Source organism: Centruroides vittatus, unplaced genomic scaffold (genome assembly GCF_030686945.1).
Source record: "Centruroides vittatus isolate TY-2023 unplaced genomic scaffold, ASM3068694v2 contig_453, whole genome shotgun sequence".
In the NCBI taxonomy this organism is placed as follows: domain Eukaryota; kingdom Metazoa; phylum Arthropoda; class Arachnida; order Scorpiones; family Buthidae; genus Centruroides; species Centruroides vittatus.
In genome coordinates, this window is record NW_027122249.1 from 1,955,310 (window position 1) to 1,975,162 (window position 19,853).

The following is a 19,853-nucleotide window of genomic DNA, read 5'->3' on the forward strand; positions in this document are numbered from 1 at the left end:
TACAGGAAAGTAAAATCTGTTCTACGTAAAGTTTTGTTTTGTGAAATTTGAGTTGCTAAAATATGTAAAACAATTATTTTGTGTGGTAAGCAGTTCTTGAATGAGTTAAGTAGTCTATTTAACATAAATTTATGCAAAATGACAAATTCTTATGCGGATCCAAACGGAGGAGAAACATCCCTCTAGTTGGTTTGCCTAAATAAGCAAGGGTATTTTCTGAATTCTAAATTCTTCACCATATTATGGAGTTTTGTATAAAACAATAGAATTCAGACTCATACTCTGCTCTTCTGTAAATTCCCAGCTCAAATTTCGTTATATTTATACAAGTTTTGTTTTCGTTTGTTGTTTATCACAACTCCTGGTAATGAATTGGACGACGTGGATAAAATGAAGACAACCAGCATTGCCAATGTTCTGTTGTGAAAACCTTATAAAGACCTGAAATTTCCTCGAAAACTAAGAGTTTTCCTAAATAATTTTGCTTCAGGTGCATTGGCTTACAAAAACGTATTTTAAATTCGATTAACACACACTACATTTTTTGAACACGTGCTCATCAATGTACAATACCTTTGACAATGAAAGGGCCGACCCCTTGGCGAAAGCTACAGCAAATGACACTAATCTTCCGGTCACTTATCATAAATATATCTTAAGCACTTCAAAGAAATCATTGTGAAATGATCTTCTTTCATGGCAAGAAGACTGAAATAGCCATCATCAAATAATCACTTATCAGTTACTTTCGGAATGAAATGGTCTCTTAAAAATGAATTAGACAAAACCACCTTACGCAATTCCTAACCGATCATGGTAATTTTGGTAGTTACCTGGCAAGGTTTGCTAATAGGTCTAATCAACTTTGCCTTCTCTGTGGGGTTGTAGATGGTAGCAAGCATTACATTTCTGAATGCTCCTTGTTGGACCCAGAGAAGCATTAATTCAAACTTATCACAATAGCCATGTTTAAACTGGCCAGTTGATTGCAAGGACTTGACAAATAACAATTCCATAAATGAAAAATGCCTTTCTACAGCTGCATTTCATATCGTCGATGATAACGGTGAATAGAGAGATTCCCTAATCGTTTCTTTCCATTAGTCCCTGTACTATTTTCTACTTCACATTTTCTCTCTAAATTTCCCCTTTAACTATTTCTTCTAAATTTCTTCCATCTTGCTGATTTCCGCCTAAATTTCTAGTAATTATTATATAACATATGTTATATAACATTATATAACAATATTATATAACATTATATAACGTAGGGGAAAATCCCTAAGTTGGCATCATTAATTAACCATGATGTAAATATCGTTAAATTTGTATTCGGATATTATTCTGATAGGCATTAATGTTCTTGTTCGAAAATGTGCTAGAATTCTTACGTTGTATTTATACAACGTAAGACAATACTTACGTAATAATAACAATGTTTGCATAAAGTGCATAAGAAGTCAAAGACCTACGTTAACGCAAAGACTTTGCTGTGATTCAATTAGAGAAATCTGATAACTCGATACATTAACAAATTATTTTTCCTATCACCACATGAAAAATATGTTATATAATATTTACTAGAAACCGAATTGCATATTTTATATAATAAACGTATTTTGACTTCTATGGAAAAATGAGAACAATTAATATATACATTAAATTGTTTGTAAATGATTAGAGTTTTATACATAAATTATAAATCAAATATTCACATTAATTGAAGAATAAAATGTAACAAAATAATATTAATGCATACGTAAATCAGGTCCGTTTCTCCTTCTCATTAGCAGAGTAAATTCAGTAAATTTATCACCTTAGAATAATTTAAAAAGCTTTCTCGGAAGGCTTTTTATGGAAAACTGGCCCGTATTTAGGTACTAAATCTGTAGGCCTAATGAAAAGCTAGAAAAGGTAAATTCCACGTGGCGAGTCTGTTGGTGAGGTGCAAACCCACGACAACTGCTGTTCTATGAGAAGCATCGGCTATGACAGATACGAACAAAGTTGCTGCTAAGTACTAGCTCTTTTTACAATGTAAAAACCTTATATTCGAAAAATTCCCTGAAAGTCCCTCATATTGAAAATGAACTTGCTGTATGTTAATAATAACGCTGTTAAAATTTTAATAATATTCTCAGTTTCATACATTTTATTAATGATCAATGTCACGTATGGCAGCAATATTTTTTAAATATTTGGCAAACGTTTCCTTCAGTTGATCATCGTCGTTTGAAACCGAAGAGAGATTCCGGTTGGTTAAATTTGCTGTGTTTGTCCACGTTTCTTTCGTTATTACACGAGATTTTCCGTTTTGACCAATCTGCAACGTTTTACCTCTTCCAATCACAGTCAGAACCCCTCCTGTGATAACGTCGCTCTGTATAGAGTTATGTGTCATTTTTAAAATTTCCTCAGCATTATCCTCTTCTTCTTCTTCTCTTAAACATTGATACTTTTCTTCAATTTCCTTTTTCAAATTAAAAGAATAGATATCTTCATTTTCCATCTCTTCTAATAGCTGAATGATTCTTCTGCTCTTCTTGCTCCAAGTTATGCGCTCATCCAATAAAAGATTGATGCATCTCATTGAATCTTCACACAATTCCTTTCTTCTTCTTTCTGACTCTAATTGAATGCTTTTTTCTAATTTTGTTATTTCTTCTGTATTTGCTGCTCTCTTCTCGTTGATTACATTAATTAATTTATCAATTTCCTCAAATTTATTCTTCAATTCGAACTTTAGACGATGTCCATCGTTCATTTGTTCTTCAAAACAGTTGAAATTGTTAATGGCTATTTTGAAATCGTCATTTATTTCTCGAAAAATATCTTTAACGATGTTTGATTTTTGACTTATAAACTTTATATTCGACTGAACTTTCTTCAGCAATTTGTGAAATGCTCTTAATTTCGTTCTGATATCTTCGATGATCTGTTTCTGGTGTTTGATCTGCTGCTGTATTTCTTTAATTTCTTTGCATCTTTCCTCCACATCATGTTTAAATTTCGATGATAAAGCTTCTAAATCCTCAATTTCTTTCGTTTTGGCAATGAATTTCTCTATTGATTGGTTGTTTAGGTGTTTAACGCACTTTTTAAGTTCTTCGATGCTTGTTTCTACTGCATCATTATCATCCTTAATTTTTTCCGTCTCTGAAAGTAAACAGCTTTTCTTTTTCAAGTATTCTTTGCATTTTTCTTTAATTTTCTCATCCAACTTCTCAAGTTTATCTATCAGATTTTTGTGCACATTGATTAGAGTTTTCACTTGATTTTCAGTTTCTGATATATCACTTCTAAGTTCATGAATTTTATTTTTCTCGACATATTCTTTCAACTCATTTTCCTGATTTTGGCTTTCTGCTTTCATTTCTGCGATGAAATTTTTCAAATTCTTTTTCTCCACTAAAAGTTTCTTTGTGTAAATTAGAAGTGCATTAAATTCTTTGTCCGTTTTCTTGACGTTGTTCCCTACTTTAATTATCGTTTTTGTTAAATTATCAGCTTTAATTAAGTGGGTACTGTTGATGATTACATCAAATTTGCTATTTTCATTCTCTAAGTCTGACTGGGGTGCCATTATGCTGAACAGATTACTTCGTATCATTTCTGATTCATCGAAATCTAAAGGCGAAGGATCTAAATTGCCTTTAGAATATGAGTAATCCGTTCTAAATTTATGATCATTTATTAGTTTAAATGGTCCATGTTGTCGCTTTTCCCAATCAAATGTTACTTTTCTATGTTTTTCCTTGAAGGGAAGAGAATCATATGAAGACTTAACGGCTATTTCATCATTTTCTGCATTTAATGGATGTTTTCCATTGATCAAATAAAAGTTTTTAATGTAGTTAGATGCTCCAGTGCTTTGAATTAAAGAAAGCCATAAAATTTTCAATGAATTTTCATTCTCTTCAACTATTTGTGATAGTTTAGTAGTGGATTTTTCATCTTTCTTGTGGTTATTCTTTTCTTCACTAGCTGATCTTTTTCTTTTTAATACACCATTTTCTTGTTGTAATTTGCCTAAAATTCCAGTGGTATCTGACACATTGCTCGGCTTCGCTTCCAAAATGTGCATTGAAGTAGAACTTCGTAGAGACTCGTTGTTAGTATGATGAGGAAGCCGTAGGTAAGAATGATTCTCAGACTCTGATACGATGTTGCTGTATGTTATAATATTGTCACTTTCTAGATCTTTGTTTATATTTTGAAGTTCACAACGAACGTTTTCGAGTTCTGATCCTTCTCGGGCAGCCTTTCTATGCTTAACCATCCCTTTCATAAAAAAAATGATCTCAGGATCATTTGTATACTCGTATGCACTTCTTCCCATTGAATCTTTGATATGAATTTTCGCATTTTGTTCTAATAGCAACGAGATCATATCCAAATTTTTATACTGGCAAGCAAGCATCAATGAGGTTCTGCCTTTGTTGTCAATTGCATCAACATTAGCTCCCATCCTAATGATCTTCAAAGCTAATATTATTAGTTTTGTCTTTGCCAAAAGATGAAGGGCTGTCATGTTTTCTTTATCAGAAATTCTTATATCCGGACGAGCTTCCAGTAAAGTGTTAGCTACATGTTCATGACCCCATTGGATGGCCAACATAAATGCTGTTTTCCCGTCTTCATCTTGAATATTAATGTCAACACCACTCTTTAACAGTTTTAGAACCATCTGACGATCTCCTTTAATAGTTTCAATGTGTAAAGAAGTGCGCCCTTTATCATTCTGTGCATTTGGATTTATTGTTATACTACCATTTTCATAATCTTTGCCACTTCTCTTTCGTCGTTTCAGAAAAAATTCGAAATTGTCCATTGTGAGAAGGGCAAAATGATGATTTTGGCACAGAACTAGTTGAAGGTTCTAATGTTAAAGAAGGATGTATCGTTACAATCGAAAATCGATTGTTTGAATTATCATTATTGGAATTTTAAAACAATTTTTTGAAATTTTAATAAAATAATTATACAGGATGTCCTAAAAGTCAGTTTAAATGCTCTCAATTGCTATCTTATTTAAGTAGTTTACTTTCAAATTCTTGTTCAATACGCAAATCATAAACAAAGATAAATGATATAAAAGCAAAACAAAAACAATCTTATTTTAAATGATTTTATTAATATCAAATGAATAAATTTTCATAAAAAATATTTTATTATAATTTTATTTATATCTTGAATTCTAAGAATGATAATGATGAATGCATAAATTATTCATAAATATTTAAATATATTAAATGCAATTCTTGTTACCCGAATAACAAGTTTAATTTCCCGAAAATGGAGTTTATAATAGGAACTGATACAGATAAAATAACACTAGAAAAAAGATTATTCCCTTCAGAAGCTGAGGATCTTTCCAAAATTCCTCCTTCTGTTGCTAATTTGATGACTCTTCCATTCAATTTCTGCGTAGGACGGAAGTTATCCCCCATCTTGACGTTTCCTAGCTTCAATTTCTTCTTCAATTTTCTAAATTGCTCTAACTATTAATATAATAAACAATCATTTGTAATATTTCATCTGTAAATTTTCACAGATTCAGCTGTTGATATACCTGTGACTTGCTAATTTTCTGCTTCTTCATCAACAGGGTCCACGTAACAGATTCGTAACAAGGCGGAGTAGTTAGAGATCCCTTATACCGGAAATATGGAAAAGTCTCCTCTGGGATGAAGTTCGCGATGTTAAATCTGTGTAAGAGGAAAAGTTGTGAATCTTCCTCTTTGATCTGTTGCAAGGCTTCAAAGAATGTTTCGAATTTCTCGTTATCCACTTTGGACAGCTTAAAAATGCATTGTATTATCTCAGTAAGTAGTGTGTTACGCAGTTTCACAGTGATAAGTTACTGAACTTACTTCGAAAAGCACAGCAAGTACAGCCAGACCATCGGGTTTCTTTGCTGCTTCCCCAGGCTTGTATCGTTCGTTGTAATGTACAAGATGCATCTATACAAATAATGCATGTACTGTACTTACAGATATTTACATATTATTTCACACGAAAGTAGCACTTACTTCTAGTGGAAACCTCTTCCCGTCAACGGTGTGTTCCGAGCCACGTTCATTCTCTAAACCCCAGTGAAAATGCAGTTGCATCAATCGATACCTCTCCAACGTGCTCTCCCCACCTATCCACTGTTTGGCGTTATAAAAGGTCAACTGAGCTACAGAGAAATCCTTTGTATTATTAAACACTAAGTAAGTAGGGTATATAATACAATATGCAATGCTTTTACTCACCCGTATGGCCCGTATTTTTAAGAATGGCTTTACGTATCGGTTCTGTATAACCGCCAAACACTAATCTACCCAATTTTGTATCGTTAACAACCTTATTCATCCTTATATCTATAGGCGATTGCCTGTTTAATGAGCAGTAGGGATAACCGTATTTCCAATCGGAAGGGCCTGTAGGGGGAGGAAATATAAATTACATCCTTACAATACAAAAAATGTAAAAGTAAATTACTTCAACTTACCATTTTCTCCTTTATATCCCCAGTGACTATTTATCTCATTTTTTAAAGTAACCACTGCAAAAATAATTCTATTATACAATTGTCTTGTGTTACAACGAGTGACTTAATAGCGAGGTTATTAATTTTCTAAACAATTTCCCGTATATAACGCTAATATTTTTAGATAATTCGATAAGAAACAGGATCAATTTATCGTTCCTTTAAGAGAAATCTAATGAATAAAAAACTGGAAAATGAATAAATTACGCTATTGTTATCCCGTCTCCGGTCGAAAATGTGTCAGTGTTTTTATTCAATTTACTCCAAATCTTATAACAAAGAGACTAAATTCAGAAACTCGTTCACACGGAAGTAGTTATTGTATTAAGTAATAATATTAACTTACCTGTTGGAACGAAACTAAATGCAAAAAGTATACTCAAAATAGCCGCACTTTCTCGTTTCTGCTTCATATCCTTGAGTTTAAAATTGTTAAATAAATCTAAAAAAATTATAAATTTTAACCCGTTTATATTAAAATTTACTTAGTAAATTAATAAGAAAATATTTTTTTTTATACGTTATTAAGTTTAAAAAGTGGTTTATAAGAGAGAGTCGCGTCGCACCGCGTCGCGTTGTGCCACACACGTCACATTTATCAATAACAACAAACTAATAATACTTTCTTTTACATTTTCATTAAATATTTCGGAAAATTGCTGAAATATTTTTATTTCTTATATATTTGAGGTGTTTTTTAGTGTTGTTACAACGCTATCCATGTTTTTCGGCGAGCGCGACACGATCGCATCGCGTCGAGCGCGCCGAAAAAAGTGTCAAAAATTATTATATTCTTTACACGAAGCAATGTTTTTTTTTAACACATCTCTCGGCATCAATTAAGAGCTTTCAAGGAGAAAAAAGAACTGAATAAATTCACACGCTTCACACGCTTCATCGCGCGTCAAAAATCGCTTGATTGTAGCGAAATAACCCAAAAATATAGGCAAGTTCGAATGTAGAATCATTAAAATATTTAATTTAAATAAATAAAATGGCTACTTACGTGATTCAAAACAATTATTCTTCTTAAATAATTTATAAAGTCTCCAAAAATCTCCTCCGTACGAGGCGCGATGTAAAAGGGTAAGAAAATGGTTTCACATGAGAACATTAGTCAGAATCGATTAAGGTTTACACTCCCGACTCCCTTGACTTATTTAAAATTGCATAAAGCAAAATTAACCCCATAAAATTACTACATATCAAAAGTCGTTCAGTCAAGGGTGCGGGTACAGAGATTAGTTTTGTGAAGGATCCTCCCTCACCCAATCGACTTTACTTTCAAATTCTGTTATGGTAGCATCTAGTTTCTACTTTCTCCACCCCTTTAATCACGTATTATTGGTAGATATAAACAATAAAAAAAAATAAAGATAGAAAAAATATATATATATACTTTCAAGAATAAACTATATTTTCCTGTGTGGAAACTAGGTTAATATATATATTTTTCAATTTTTGCAGGAAGTTTTTGAATTAATTTACTTCGAAAATGACTTTGTTTTCGTTTCTATATTAGAAATTTATCGCTTACGAAAATTTAAATATATTTTTAGTTAAATGACATCAATCAAATTATCCAATTAACTCAAATTATCATTCGAAATCGAGCCGATATGTCTCGTGATTTGTGTTCCTCGACCCTAAATTTATACAAGAGATTGTATTTGATTGGTCGCAATTTTTATACTTCACTTAAGGCAGCCTTAAAAAGGGTCTTTTATACTCTTTAAAACTCTTTTTAAACGCGTGAAAATAATAGTTAAACTTACTTCACTCTTGGCCTAATGTCGACCCTGTCCTAAATTTTATAATTAATATTAAATAATTTTAATAGAAATTAGTGCGAAATGTAATAGTCCTTCACTTCTGATATCGATTTATATCAAGCTATACATTTCTTCATCCTGACTTATAATGCATTTTTTAAAAATATATATATATATATATTAAAATAAGGAAGTAGATAAGGACTTACCATCATGTTTCGCCATCTTTAATTACGTTGAAAATTTAAAAAAATCGAATTTTTTAACGTTGCACAACATTTATCGGTTTTTTTATCATTAAAACAACGTTAAAAAATGTATTTCAGACGTTTTTAAGCATATAAATATATGAATTTGATAGTTAAACAAGTGATTAACCAGTAATCAGTTCTTGCATCTCTAGAATAAACTTTCCAAGAGGAAAGCTTATTTTGCAGATGCGAATAAACTTTCTTTTACTGTTATTACTTTATTTATTTATTTAAATAAAATTGTATTTATGCTCCAGCGAACATTGAATTCCTTCAGGCGTTTGAAGGATATAGAAGAACGTTAAACTTCGAGTCTAGTCACAGTTGCAATCGGTGTAGAAGAAATACAAAATGGAGGCGACGAGAGAAATGAACTGTACTGTACTTTTCAGAACGTCGATTTAAGAGAATTCGTCAGTAACAGTATCAATTTTAAAGCCTTACCGAGAACAGCCGAGTTATTAAAATGACGTAACCACCCTCAACTGTGACGTGTTTCATTCTCTAACATACTTATCTCGCGACCTTGTTTATTCCCTTAGGCTATGTGTACGCAGTGGACAAATTGTTCAGGCACTTTTTATCTTTACGACGTATTCATTAAGTTCAAATACAAGTATGTAAACTGTACAGTACACAACAAACTGTTTCGACAGTGTCAGAATGCTACACACAACACGACTGTATAATTTTGTTGCGTATAATGATGTACTTTTCATGACCCATTAAACTGTAATTAACGGACGGCCCCTAAGACTGACCTAATGTGATTGTACTCTGTATAAATTGTACGAGATCTTTACGTCAGACCGGTCATTTTCAGTGTTGCCAACTATAAAGACATGCTCTTATGCATGTATTTTATACATCGACTTGTATACATCGATGTAAAAGAGTCCATTGTAGAGGCATTGCTTTAAAATGGTTGGCAACACGGTGCTCATTTCATGCAATTCAGAAAAAGCACTACCAGAGCGCGTGTGGTAACCATCTATATAACGCTCATGACGCAAAATTCTTCTAACATATACTGGGTTTTTGGCACCAATTCTGTCCTGTGTGCACATACACAAACTGTTTTTCTTTAGTCATAGGTGCCCAATATCTCTAGAGATATTGGGCATCTCTGCCTAAATGGCATCTTACACGGCTTTTTATATATAGTATAACACTTATTTTTTTATGTATATTTTTGTGGATACGATGCAAAATATGTGTGAAACAAGAGTACACGTGGAAAGTATAATTAAATATTATTGTGAGCACAAGTTATTGCAGTACGCTGCATGTATGGTTCGTATAATCAGCGGTCGCATAGAGTCGAGTTTCGTCGTACGCGACTAATAATAATACTAAAAACAAGAAATTAAATACCTAAGAAATAGAAAATACACTAAAAAACTGATTTTTTTTTATAATAAAAATACAAAAACTAAGTTGTTTAACACACTTTACCAAATGCTACACGACGCGACGTAAAACGAAACGACGCGAACACTCTTTGTCGCTCTCAAAATTATCGTCTTCAGCTTATTTTAATTAAAAAATCGAAAAATTATTTTAAAAATACAAAAATATCTTCGTAAATTTTTATAATCAAAACGAAAAAGCGAATTAATGTTTGCTTTTTCGATTTTATTATAAATTTAGCAAGCAAATTTTCGAAGCGATATCACGACGGGACCACGCGATATCGCTTCGAAACTTTAAAACAGCGCAAAAAATATCGAACTTTAGCACTTTTAACCGAATAATGTATTTAATTTTTACAACTTTCGCAACAAATAATTTATATTTTTAACCTTTTTTAAATAGTTTTCGCCAAGCAATTTTGGATCTTTCATGCATCATCGAAAGTAATTTGTATCCATTACGTCCATCTGGAAGCCATAAGAAATTCAATCTCAACTTCCAGCTTTTTTTAAATAAAAAAAAACACCGAAAATATTAAAGAAAAAACATTTATAAATCCATCAAATAGCAGAAAATTCCCATTTTTACGACAGAAAAACCTTAAAAATCTAAAGAAAAATAGAAATAGAGAAGTGAGAATTGGCTCCGTATTTATCTTTAATTTTCTTTTTTAAATCCATTTTTCCAGTTAAATACTAATCAAATTTATCCATTAATTCTCATTTTCCATTTAGAAATTCTTGGAACTTGTAATCGACGTTGTAATTGGCTGTCGTTTGCACTTCCACTTGATTAGATCCAATGAGTTATTGTTTTCCAATTCCACGTAAAACTGTTGCAAGTTTATGGAGGTTATTTTTACTAATTCTAAGAGAGAAACTTGCGATTATTTTCTGTAATTCGCTCCATTTATTTTTTGTACAAACTAATTATAATATTCGATTTAAGTACTAAAAGTGATTCGTTTGTTATCGCGACGCGACATGACGTTACGCGTCGCGTTTGCGATTTTGTAGTGTTCGAAGATGATGTGTAATTAATATGGGCATATTTTATTTGAAATTAATTTTTTAATTTGTTATTTTAAACAATGCAACTTATTTGCCTTGAATTTGTAATGTACAAGATGCTTACATGCTTCATGCGATGCGCATCGCGTTGTGTACCTCATCGAATGCTTGTCTGTTGTTTTAGATCGGCCCCAAAAAACATAAAAATATAAATTACGGATATTTCGCTTCTATATTTGAAAGTAAACGTTAGCCTCATTCATTTATTTACTTTATTTTTAATGTTTTGAAATATAGAGCGTGACGTACAGACAGAAAATCTGATACAGAATGCATACATTCTGTATAAATTCTGTATTTTCTATACTTAGTATCTGTTGAAAGATTAGACAAATTTACTGTGTTATTTATTTTGTAAATTAAATAATTACAGACATAAATACTTTACATACAAATGTCGTTTCGCCTGACGTCGCGCTGCGTAAAACGAACCAACACTTTTGAAATAACAAATAAAATCAAATATCTTTAAATATTTACTTTATTTAAACTAATATATTAACATTAAAAATGTATTTTTAAAAGCATTAATAAAATATTCCAATACTGTATGAGCATCGCTTATCATCGCGATGCGATGCGACGCGACGCGCTACGTATATATATATATATTTATATATTTTTAAGTGTTTTTTTGATGCTCAACGAACAGTCGCACTAAGGCGTTTGTGACAGATGTTTGTACTGTACAGTCAGACGCGCGTGATCCGTCACAATGTCGTAAACATAAAAACAGCATAATACGATTTTCGTTTCATTTATTTTCCTATACATTTTGTATGAAAACGAAGCGATGACTTTCTATCATGTATAGAAAAAAAAACCTTTAAAATATGGGGAAGATGCTTTTCTTGAGTGCTCAACGCAACGCGGCGCGGCGCGATTTTTAATTTAATTTAAATTTAAATAAATACTTGTAAGGATGTATACAATATTTATATTTTTTTCTAAAACAAATAACATATTTAAACACGTTAAGTTTATTGGATGGCCTTCAAACTACCTCACACGTGTAGAAGAAACCTTTAAAAACGGGGAGGTCGCTTTAATTGGGCGCGCAACGCGACGCGAAGCAACAATTAAACACGAATTTACTGAATTCTTCACAATATAATTGGATTGCTGTATGTTAGATTTCAATGTAAAACGTCTTTGTAATCCAAAAAATTATGGTAGACGGTCTCACAGCAATTCTCGGTTAGAAATTATGATTTTATTCTCAAATTGAACTACAAATGCATTTCGGATTGGTATAATATATTCCAACCCCTCCTCAGTGCTGTTTTGAAAAATAATAAAAAACAAAAACAAAAAAATTAGGACAACAAATATACCATCAGAATTATTACAACAATCACTTACTATTTTCAAGTATATGAATTAAAAAAGAAGGAGAGAACACGAATTTAAACAGATTTTTGAACAAATATGTTCAAAATTTATATACTTGTGCCATATTTAGACAGTTAAATGCGTGTAGACGTCATTTAAACTTTTTCATACACATTAAAATCGCGTGTGACAAAATCACGCCATGCGACACGACTTCCTCATTTTTAAAGGGATACTATTTTAATTTATTTAATTACACAAGAATTTGAATAGATTTTGTACGGATATACACAAAATCTATGCTTTTTTCTGCATTAATATTAAATGTAGACACATAAAATGTGTTTAGGCGCCATTCAAATTAATTATTAGAAAGCGCGATGATGTGGCCAATGGTAAATACGCTGATGTACCACTTTCTGAGAAATTGTGTTATATAATAGCAGATGTGAATGAAAGTTTCACTCGAATCGATCCTAGTAAAAATTCCAAGAAACGGGACGAGAAATCTCCTCCTTTCGATTGTTCGACATTCTTCGAATCTTCTACACTCGTGCGACAAGTTGGATCTGTTAAATAATGCGTCTAAATATCGATTTCTATCAAGAGAATATTCTTTTTTCTTTTTTCCGCTCCTCTTTAACTTTGAATAAAACTTAAAATCTTTTTCATTTTCTACGAATTTGGCCACCTAGACGACGTCGGCGGCGGCGACGCTACGAGGCGCTACTTGCGTAGGCAAAGCGACGAGACGTCGGAATGACGATGCAGATTTAGCATCCATTTAAATTAACTAAAAATTAAACATTAATAATTACGAGGCGCTTATATACCGAACAAACTGGAAATATGTTGAATAATTAATTTCATTTACGACTCTATATTTAGTGCTCCGCCCAAAGCTAATACTCAACACGCATTTATGCCTTTATCAGTTGATGGCATCACCTATCTTAACATTAAAATACCCGCAACTCCACCCAAAAAGTTAACATTAATTCGGGAAAAAAAAGTGTTTCAATCGTTAAAACTCCGCCCAATTTTAAAGTGCGGTTAGCAAAAAACAATATAATTGCCTTAATTTTTATACATGTAACCTTTCTTTTCTTTGGAAAAATCGCCATTTTTTTCTGGCTTGTATCTTTGTCATTAAAGTATATATATATATATATATATATATAATTGCATATTAATACGATCTGTAGTTAAATTTATAATTTATATTAATACGATCTGTAGTTAAATTTATAATTTATTTTTGTATTTTTATAAAAATCTGCAATTTTTTAAGTGTTTTTTTCTGCTGATAAATGACAGCAGAGTTTGTTGTAAGCTTCGGTAACAGACTGGAGGATTAATCGATATCTCTCATTATTTTTTACTTACAATAGTGATGTGCAGTTTGGAGTGTCTGATAATTCAAAAAGTTGTCATGTAATAATTCACATTATTGCACATGATATCCCCCGTGTGATATTAATATCCCGCTATATTGTCCTCCTATACCAATTACCCAAAGGAGCAATGTACGGTACATATCTACTACACACAAGTACGTGTAAGATACTAAATTAAGGTAATTTTTTAAATCTTTTTTGTTTTAAAAATTACAATTTTGTCAGAAAAACATAAATACAAATGATTTTAATGCATGGGATAGGAGTTAAGGTATACATAAAATTAATTTAGATGTAATTTTCGTGATAAAAAGCGCTCGAAAATACTGATTTTAACGATGTCTTTTGATGTAAAACTCTCTTAAAATTGTAAAATATGATTTAAAAATTAATTATTTTTCTTTTATTTAATATTTTTCAAAGAAAATAGACTTTAAGGATAAGAAAATTCTTATTTTTTGTATTTTAAAAAAATTTTACTACAAAAAAAATAAATAAAACAAAAATGTTTTATTTCTTTTTCTTTAATTACAATTAATAAATGTTTTTATTTCTACAGCTCAATATTTAATTTTGTATGATGTTTTAGGTGTTTTTAAAGTAAGATTTAATAAATTTATTTTTATAAATAAGATTACCCAAAAGTCAGTTAACTGGAATATATAAAATGTTCGCTACTTTGGTTAACTGACTTTTGGCCACTCTGGTTTTTTAATACTTATGTTTTTATAATAATAAATTAAACTTTTTAAGATAAAAATTAAAATTTTTTTATTTTCTTTAAAATATTAAAGTTCGCAATACAAACTATTTTTGTATAAGAAATAAATATAATTTTTTGAGTCTTTTTTACCTAAAAAATTCGTCCTGAGCAACCAATTTTTTTTAATTATTATTTTTTTTAATAATTGGTACATTAAATATATTTCTACTCAATTTAATCATCTTAAAAAAAAACATCAATTGAAGAAGTAAGTAGTTAAATTACATGAAACTTCAGGCACTGAGAAGTGATGCTAGAAGGCATCCAACTTCTCTTATACACAAGCAAATTTTCTTGGAAGTTTGAAGTAAAAATCAATGTTTTACTTCAATTTTCAAACGTTTTATCTTATTAATAATTTTTAAAAAAATAAAACAAAAAAAGTACGTAAAATTTTTAAACCTTTTTAATATTTAGTTTGGTCCAAAAGTCAGTTTACCGAAACGTTAAAAAATCAATTAATTCAGTTAATTTAATTTTGGTCTAACTCTATTTTTTAAATAAAATATTTAAAAATTATAGTATAATAATTTAAAATATATCAAAGTTTCTGATTAATTTAACAGCATCTCTACTATTTATATTAATAGGGATATATATACCCTTAATAATTACTGACGATTCTGTACGGATTTTTATATTTAAAAATATTATTTAATGGTTATTTATGCTTAGAAAGTCATTATCTTTAATATTTTAATATAGAAATTTGTCGCAATTCTTGAATTTGTAAACATGGATAAATCTTGATTGATCCTTTATATATATTTATCTTATAATAAATGATAAGGTGAATTGGATAAATCAATATTTTTTTTTGAAGAAGATAAAGTTTAGAGTAGATTTATTTTCTAGAATAAACTTTTGAACAGTTGTTGGAATTTTTAAGAATTGTTAAAGTAAGAAACTGCTGAGTTTCATTTTTTTTTTTTTTTTTTTCAACTTTCTTCTTCGTATTCTTTGCTTGACCCTTTGCTTGATCCTCAAACAAGTGCTTGACTTTCAAATAAATCTAATAAATGGAAGTTTTGTGTCGAGAAAATTAGTTGTAAATATATTCTTAAAGTGAAAGGTGTGCATTGCCCACTTTACTATATAGTGTGTGTGTGATCTCAAATTTGCATTGGGTATTCGTGCAGAATTTTGAACCTCATTAAACTCCTTTCAAAGATTAAATTATACAGAAACTAGTAAATTTATAAGATTAAAAAAACGAAAAACTAGCTACAGGTGTAGTTAAATGTCATTTTAAACGGCTCGTAATAAGTTGCAATACATCTTTAACATATGCGCAAAAAATTGCGTGCAATTTTCTCTCAATCTATTTTTAACTCGAGTTATTTAAAATTTATTACAATTTATAAATTATCCAGCAATTACTGAAGATATTTATTAAAATATAATTCGAATTTTGGAAGAAAAAATAGCGAAAAAATGAAAACGAGTAATGGAGGAATTTGCGTTTATAAATATTCATAAAATTAAGAAAGCGGGTGTAGCGACTCTTTTCATTCTCGTTATTTGCCTGTTAGTTGGCAAATTATCATCGCTTTATGTACACTCATATAATATGCTTGATAATTCAGCAAAATTGCCTCTCTCATCTGTCAACATTATCACTTAATTAGGTTTTCCTTTGCTTAAAGTGCGCTTTCTAACGTTTTAGGTGGCTTTCTTAATAAAACTTGGCAAATTTTTATATTTTTAAATCACTTTATACAATGCTTTATTCACTTATTAAGTCATATTTTAATAAATTATTCAATATAAACAGGTTTATTCCAGTTTTAACTGTTGCAAAAGCTATTGCTTCTACGAAAAGAGCAAAATTACAACACAATAACGAGACCGGATGACACGAAAAAAAAAAAAAAAAAGCTTAGTTGGTAACTTAAAGCTCTAAATCACCCGGAATTGTATATCAGAAAATAATCATCACATAACTGGAATTACCGAAGAAAACAAAGAAAAAATGAAAAAGCATTAAAGGGAATCGATCCCGGACTCATTCGTACTACAATTTACAACAGTAGAAACAATAGAGATTAACGGAAATTGATTCGCAATCATTCCTATAAAAGTTAGCCACGGTCATTGATAATTGCAGAAAGATGAGGATTAATGAGTATTGATCGACGTTTTGGCTAACAGACTCCATCATGATTTTTAAAAATGGGCCTAAACGGGAATCGATCTCGGATTCCCTTAATATACTCGATATATAAAATTGTCTACTACGTCCATTTTTCTTAAAATTTAATATTCTTTTAATAGAGAAAGGGTTCAAGAACTGATAATTTATAAGAGTTTAGTTTAATTTTAAATGTTTCGTGTCTCTGAAATGGTCAATAACCCCGTTTAAGATTTTAATCCGAAAATTGAGGTGAGACGAGAGGGAATCGCCTTCTCTCTAAAATCTCACGGAAATGAATGGAACTTCTTGATGACGTGATTGATATTGATTGATCGTTGTTACTTTAAACTATTTCATATAGTTTGACAATGTATGAAAATAAATATATATAAACAATTCTTATTTTTTTCTTCTATTTTATTCTGCATTATACTTTATAATTGTAAAAATTATACAATCAACGAAAGTAGAAAGAGATATATGGCTTGTCATTGAAATGTTTGACGAATTAATCATTCGTCAAAGTTTTTTCTTATTTGTTCTTTTTTATAATTTTCTTTATCATTCATACATGTTAATGCCATTATGACATTTCAGAATTTTGAATTTTAAAATTTGCGTCACGTAATTGTAATTCTTCAATCGAATTACTCTTTGCCGCTTAATTAAACATTACTAGTCCTAATTAATTTTAAAATACAACAAACCAAATAAAAATAAATAAATAAAATAAAATAATTTAAAAAACGAATTAAATTAAATTTTAACCGACTCGAAATTTATTTTCTCGGTAATTTTACCAGAAAGGGTAAAATTGATTTTAACAACTGTTCAAAAGTTTATTCTAGAAAATAAATCTAGCATTAAATCGTTAATTATTATAAACACCGGTAAATTTTTTAAAAAATTTTAAATTAAAAATTCCGTTTATTCTAAACTCGCTTTTTAATATAAATAATTTATAAAATACGAGAAACGAATTTAATTTTAAAATAATTAATTTTTCTATAAATTCAAAAATCCTATAACGCGAACGTACCACGTGATTAAGCTTTAAACTGAAACGTTAATTATTATTTTCGAGTTAATATTTAAAATTATTTAATACTAACTTATATTTAAAATATATTAATAAAATTTAATGGTTAAAAGTTATTAAATTTAAAAAAAGGCAGACGATAATTCGAGACGCATGCGTAATGAAGTAGTATCATCGGCAGTAGTACGGCGCATGTGCAGTAAGGAAATCGGTTGTAGTGAAAGGAAGGATTTTGGGATGTTTGTTGTCATAAATGAGATAGATTCGTCTTTAGAAGTTATGATCAGCAACAAGTATTGGAAATGGATATTGTGGTGTTAGTCGCGATTGTTATACGGTTAGCAACAGCCTTCGCAAATCGGGATTCGTTAAAAGGTTAGTCTCATCATTCATAATTTGATGACCCTGATTTAAGCTTGTTTAAAACTTTATTTGGTAAAAGTCCATCCTTACTAAATGGGGCGTTTTTTCTAATTTTGCTCTCTTAAGACACCCTTTATTTAGTTTAATATTAAATAGCATTGAGTTGGAGGAAGTTAATTACCATTTCTCCCCCTCTCTCTACCTATATAAATATATAATATTGTATATGTAAACAAACATTTTGTATTATTAATTAACACTTTACATTATGAGATTGCTTAATAAGATGCCTTTTGGTAGAGTTTACTCATCAGAGGTTCAAGTGCAGCTCTGAATGAGGAGTGGGCCTTTAGATCTGTATTCCATGACCTTGGGAGTTTGGGGGTATAAAATTTGGGATACAAACAAGGATTGACAGAAACTTGGGGATGAGATCTAGAATGGAATGGGTTCTTCCTGAAAGATACTGAAACAGGATGTGTGTGCCGGTGACAGAAATATGCTCGCAAGGTGGAAAAAAGAAGGTGGGAATGGTTTTGAGAGGAGCCCTCTCATCACTACGTTGCAGTCGGAAAAAGTCTGGGATGTCTGGCGACTGTTGTTCGAACCTCTCGTTCGGAACTGCAATTTTACCCTTTCTGGTAATTTATTATGTACGAGCGGTCACAATTGTGCCTTGGAATGTGATGATCGGGATCTTATAGCGGCCATAGACCGTAGCTGTGTGAGCGAAAAAGTCAGTGGAACCTTATCTCTACGTGCAACCCTTTGCGAGATATAGCCCCAGAAATTAGTCTTGTGTGGAACTTTGGAGACACTCAAAAATGGGGTAAAATTTAAAAGTGAGCATTTTCGGAAGTAATTCTTAAAACAATCTTATTTTTGAACTTACTGGGGAGAGAAAGATGAACTCTGAATGAGGGTCATTCAGAATTCACACTTTACCTATGAGTATATATATAATTACCTAAAGTTAACTTAGACTGTTTTCTGATATATCCTCGCTTTAAAATTATATTATGCAACATATTTCTAATTGTTTAATGCAATTTTAATATGTGGATTTATAATTGGTAAAGCAGAAACTCTCTCTGAAAATTAAAATTGTTTATGCCAAAAGATGCTTTATATATGTATTTGGAAGAAAAATGCAGATTACAAATGGAAATTTTATTAAATCGTTTAATATGTAAAACCTCTATACAATCTTTTGCAGCCAGGTTTTATTCTTAAAATCCTGCCTCTTGCTGAACCTAAAATTGGACAGGTTGGTATGAGAGACAAATGAAATTTGCTTGTATGGGATTACTCAGAGACATTTGTGATTGAAGTTAGATCCAAATAAATCCATGCATTCTTGGATTTATTTTGATCTTACTCCAGTTGCATGCTTTCACAGTGATTGTGTGTCATTGCTTATCCTTTCAGGAGAATAGCACTAGCACAGATATATATATATATATAATTGGGATAAATTCAATTTTTATGCCAAATAAATAAATTTTCTAAGACAATTTAAAAATTAAAAATAGCATCTGTTACATTCTTTTATAGTAATTTGATAAAAATATTTTAAATTACTGATCATCATTTATTAAATTTGATGAAGTGTGTACAGTACACACTTGTACAGTTCATGTAAGTAATTATATTTTATAAGTGATTAGAATAGTAATAGGGAATTTTAGTTTTGATTAGAATAATAGTAATTTCAGGAAAATGTAGTCTTTGAATATAAAATATAATTTTTAGATTATTTGTTTTAATGTGCATCTTTGAATGAG

General features: G+C 30.4%; 3 protein-coding genes across 3 annotated transcripts in view; 1 reads left to right on the plus strand and 2 right to left on the minus strand.

Annotated features, from left to right (window-relative positions):
* Positions 1-2,155: 2,155 nt before the first annotated feature.
* LOC136977335 (ankycorbin-like) lies at positions 2,156-4,902 on the minus strand. The gene has a single exon (XM_067272801.1). The coding sequence runs from the start codon at positions 4,829-4,831 to the stop codon at positions 2,156-2,158; it is 2,676 nt and encodes an 891-aa protein (XP_067128902.1). The 5' UTR covers positions 4,832-4,902.
* Positions 4,903-5,432: 530 nt separating this feature from the next.
* On the minus strand, positions 5,433-6,404 carry LOC136977309 (carbonic anhydrase 12-like). The gene is made up of 5 exons (XM_067272780.1): positions 6,258-6,404; positions 6,033-6,181; positions 5,874-5,963; positions 5,573-5,800; positions 5,433-5,487 (listed from the first exon to the last, which is right to left on the minus strand). Exons 1-5 carry the CDS (start codon positions 6,355-6,357, stop codon positions 5,440-5,442), a joined length of 615 nt encoding a protein of 204 aa, XP_067128881.1. The 5' UTR covers positions 6,358-6,404; the 3' UTR covers positions 5,433-5,439.
* An 11,473-nt stretch (positions 6,405-17,877) lies between these two features.
* The window catches only part of LOC136977275 (uncharacterized), a 39,004-nt gene continuing 37,028 nt past the window's right edge, over positions 17,878-19,853 (plus strand). The window contains exon 1 of the mRNA XM_067272739.1: positions 17,878-18,081. Coding sequence (XP_067128840.1) covers positions 18,009-18,081 — 73 coding nt within the window. The 5' untranslated portion in view covers positions 17,878-18,008. The remainder of the gene's footprint in view (positions 18,082-19,853) is intronic.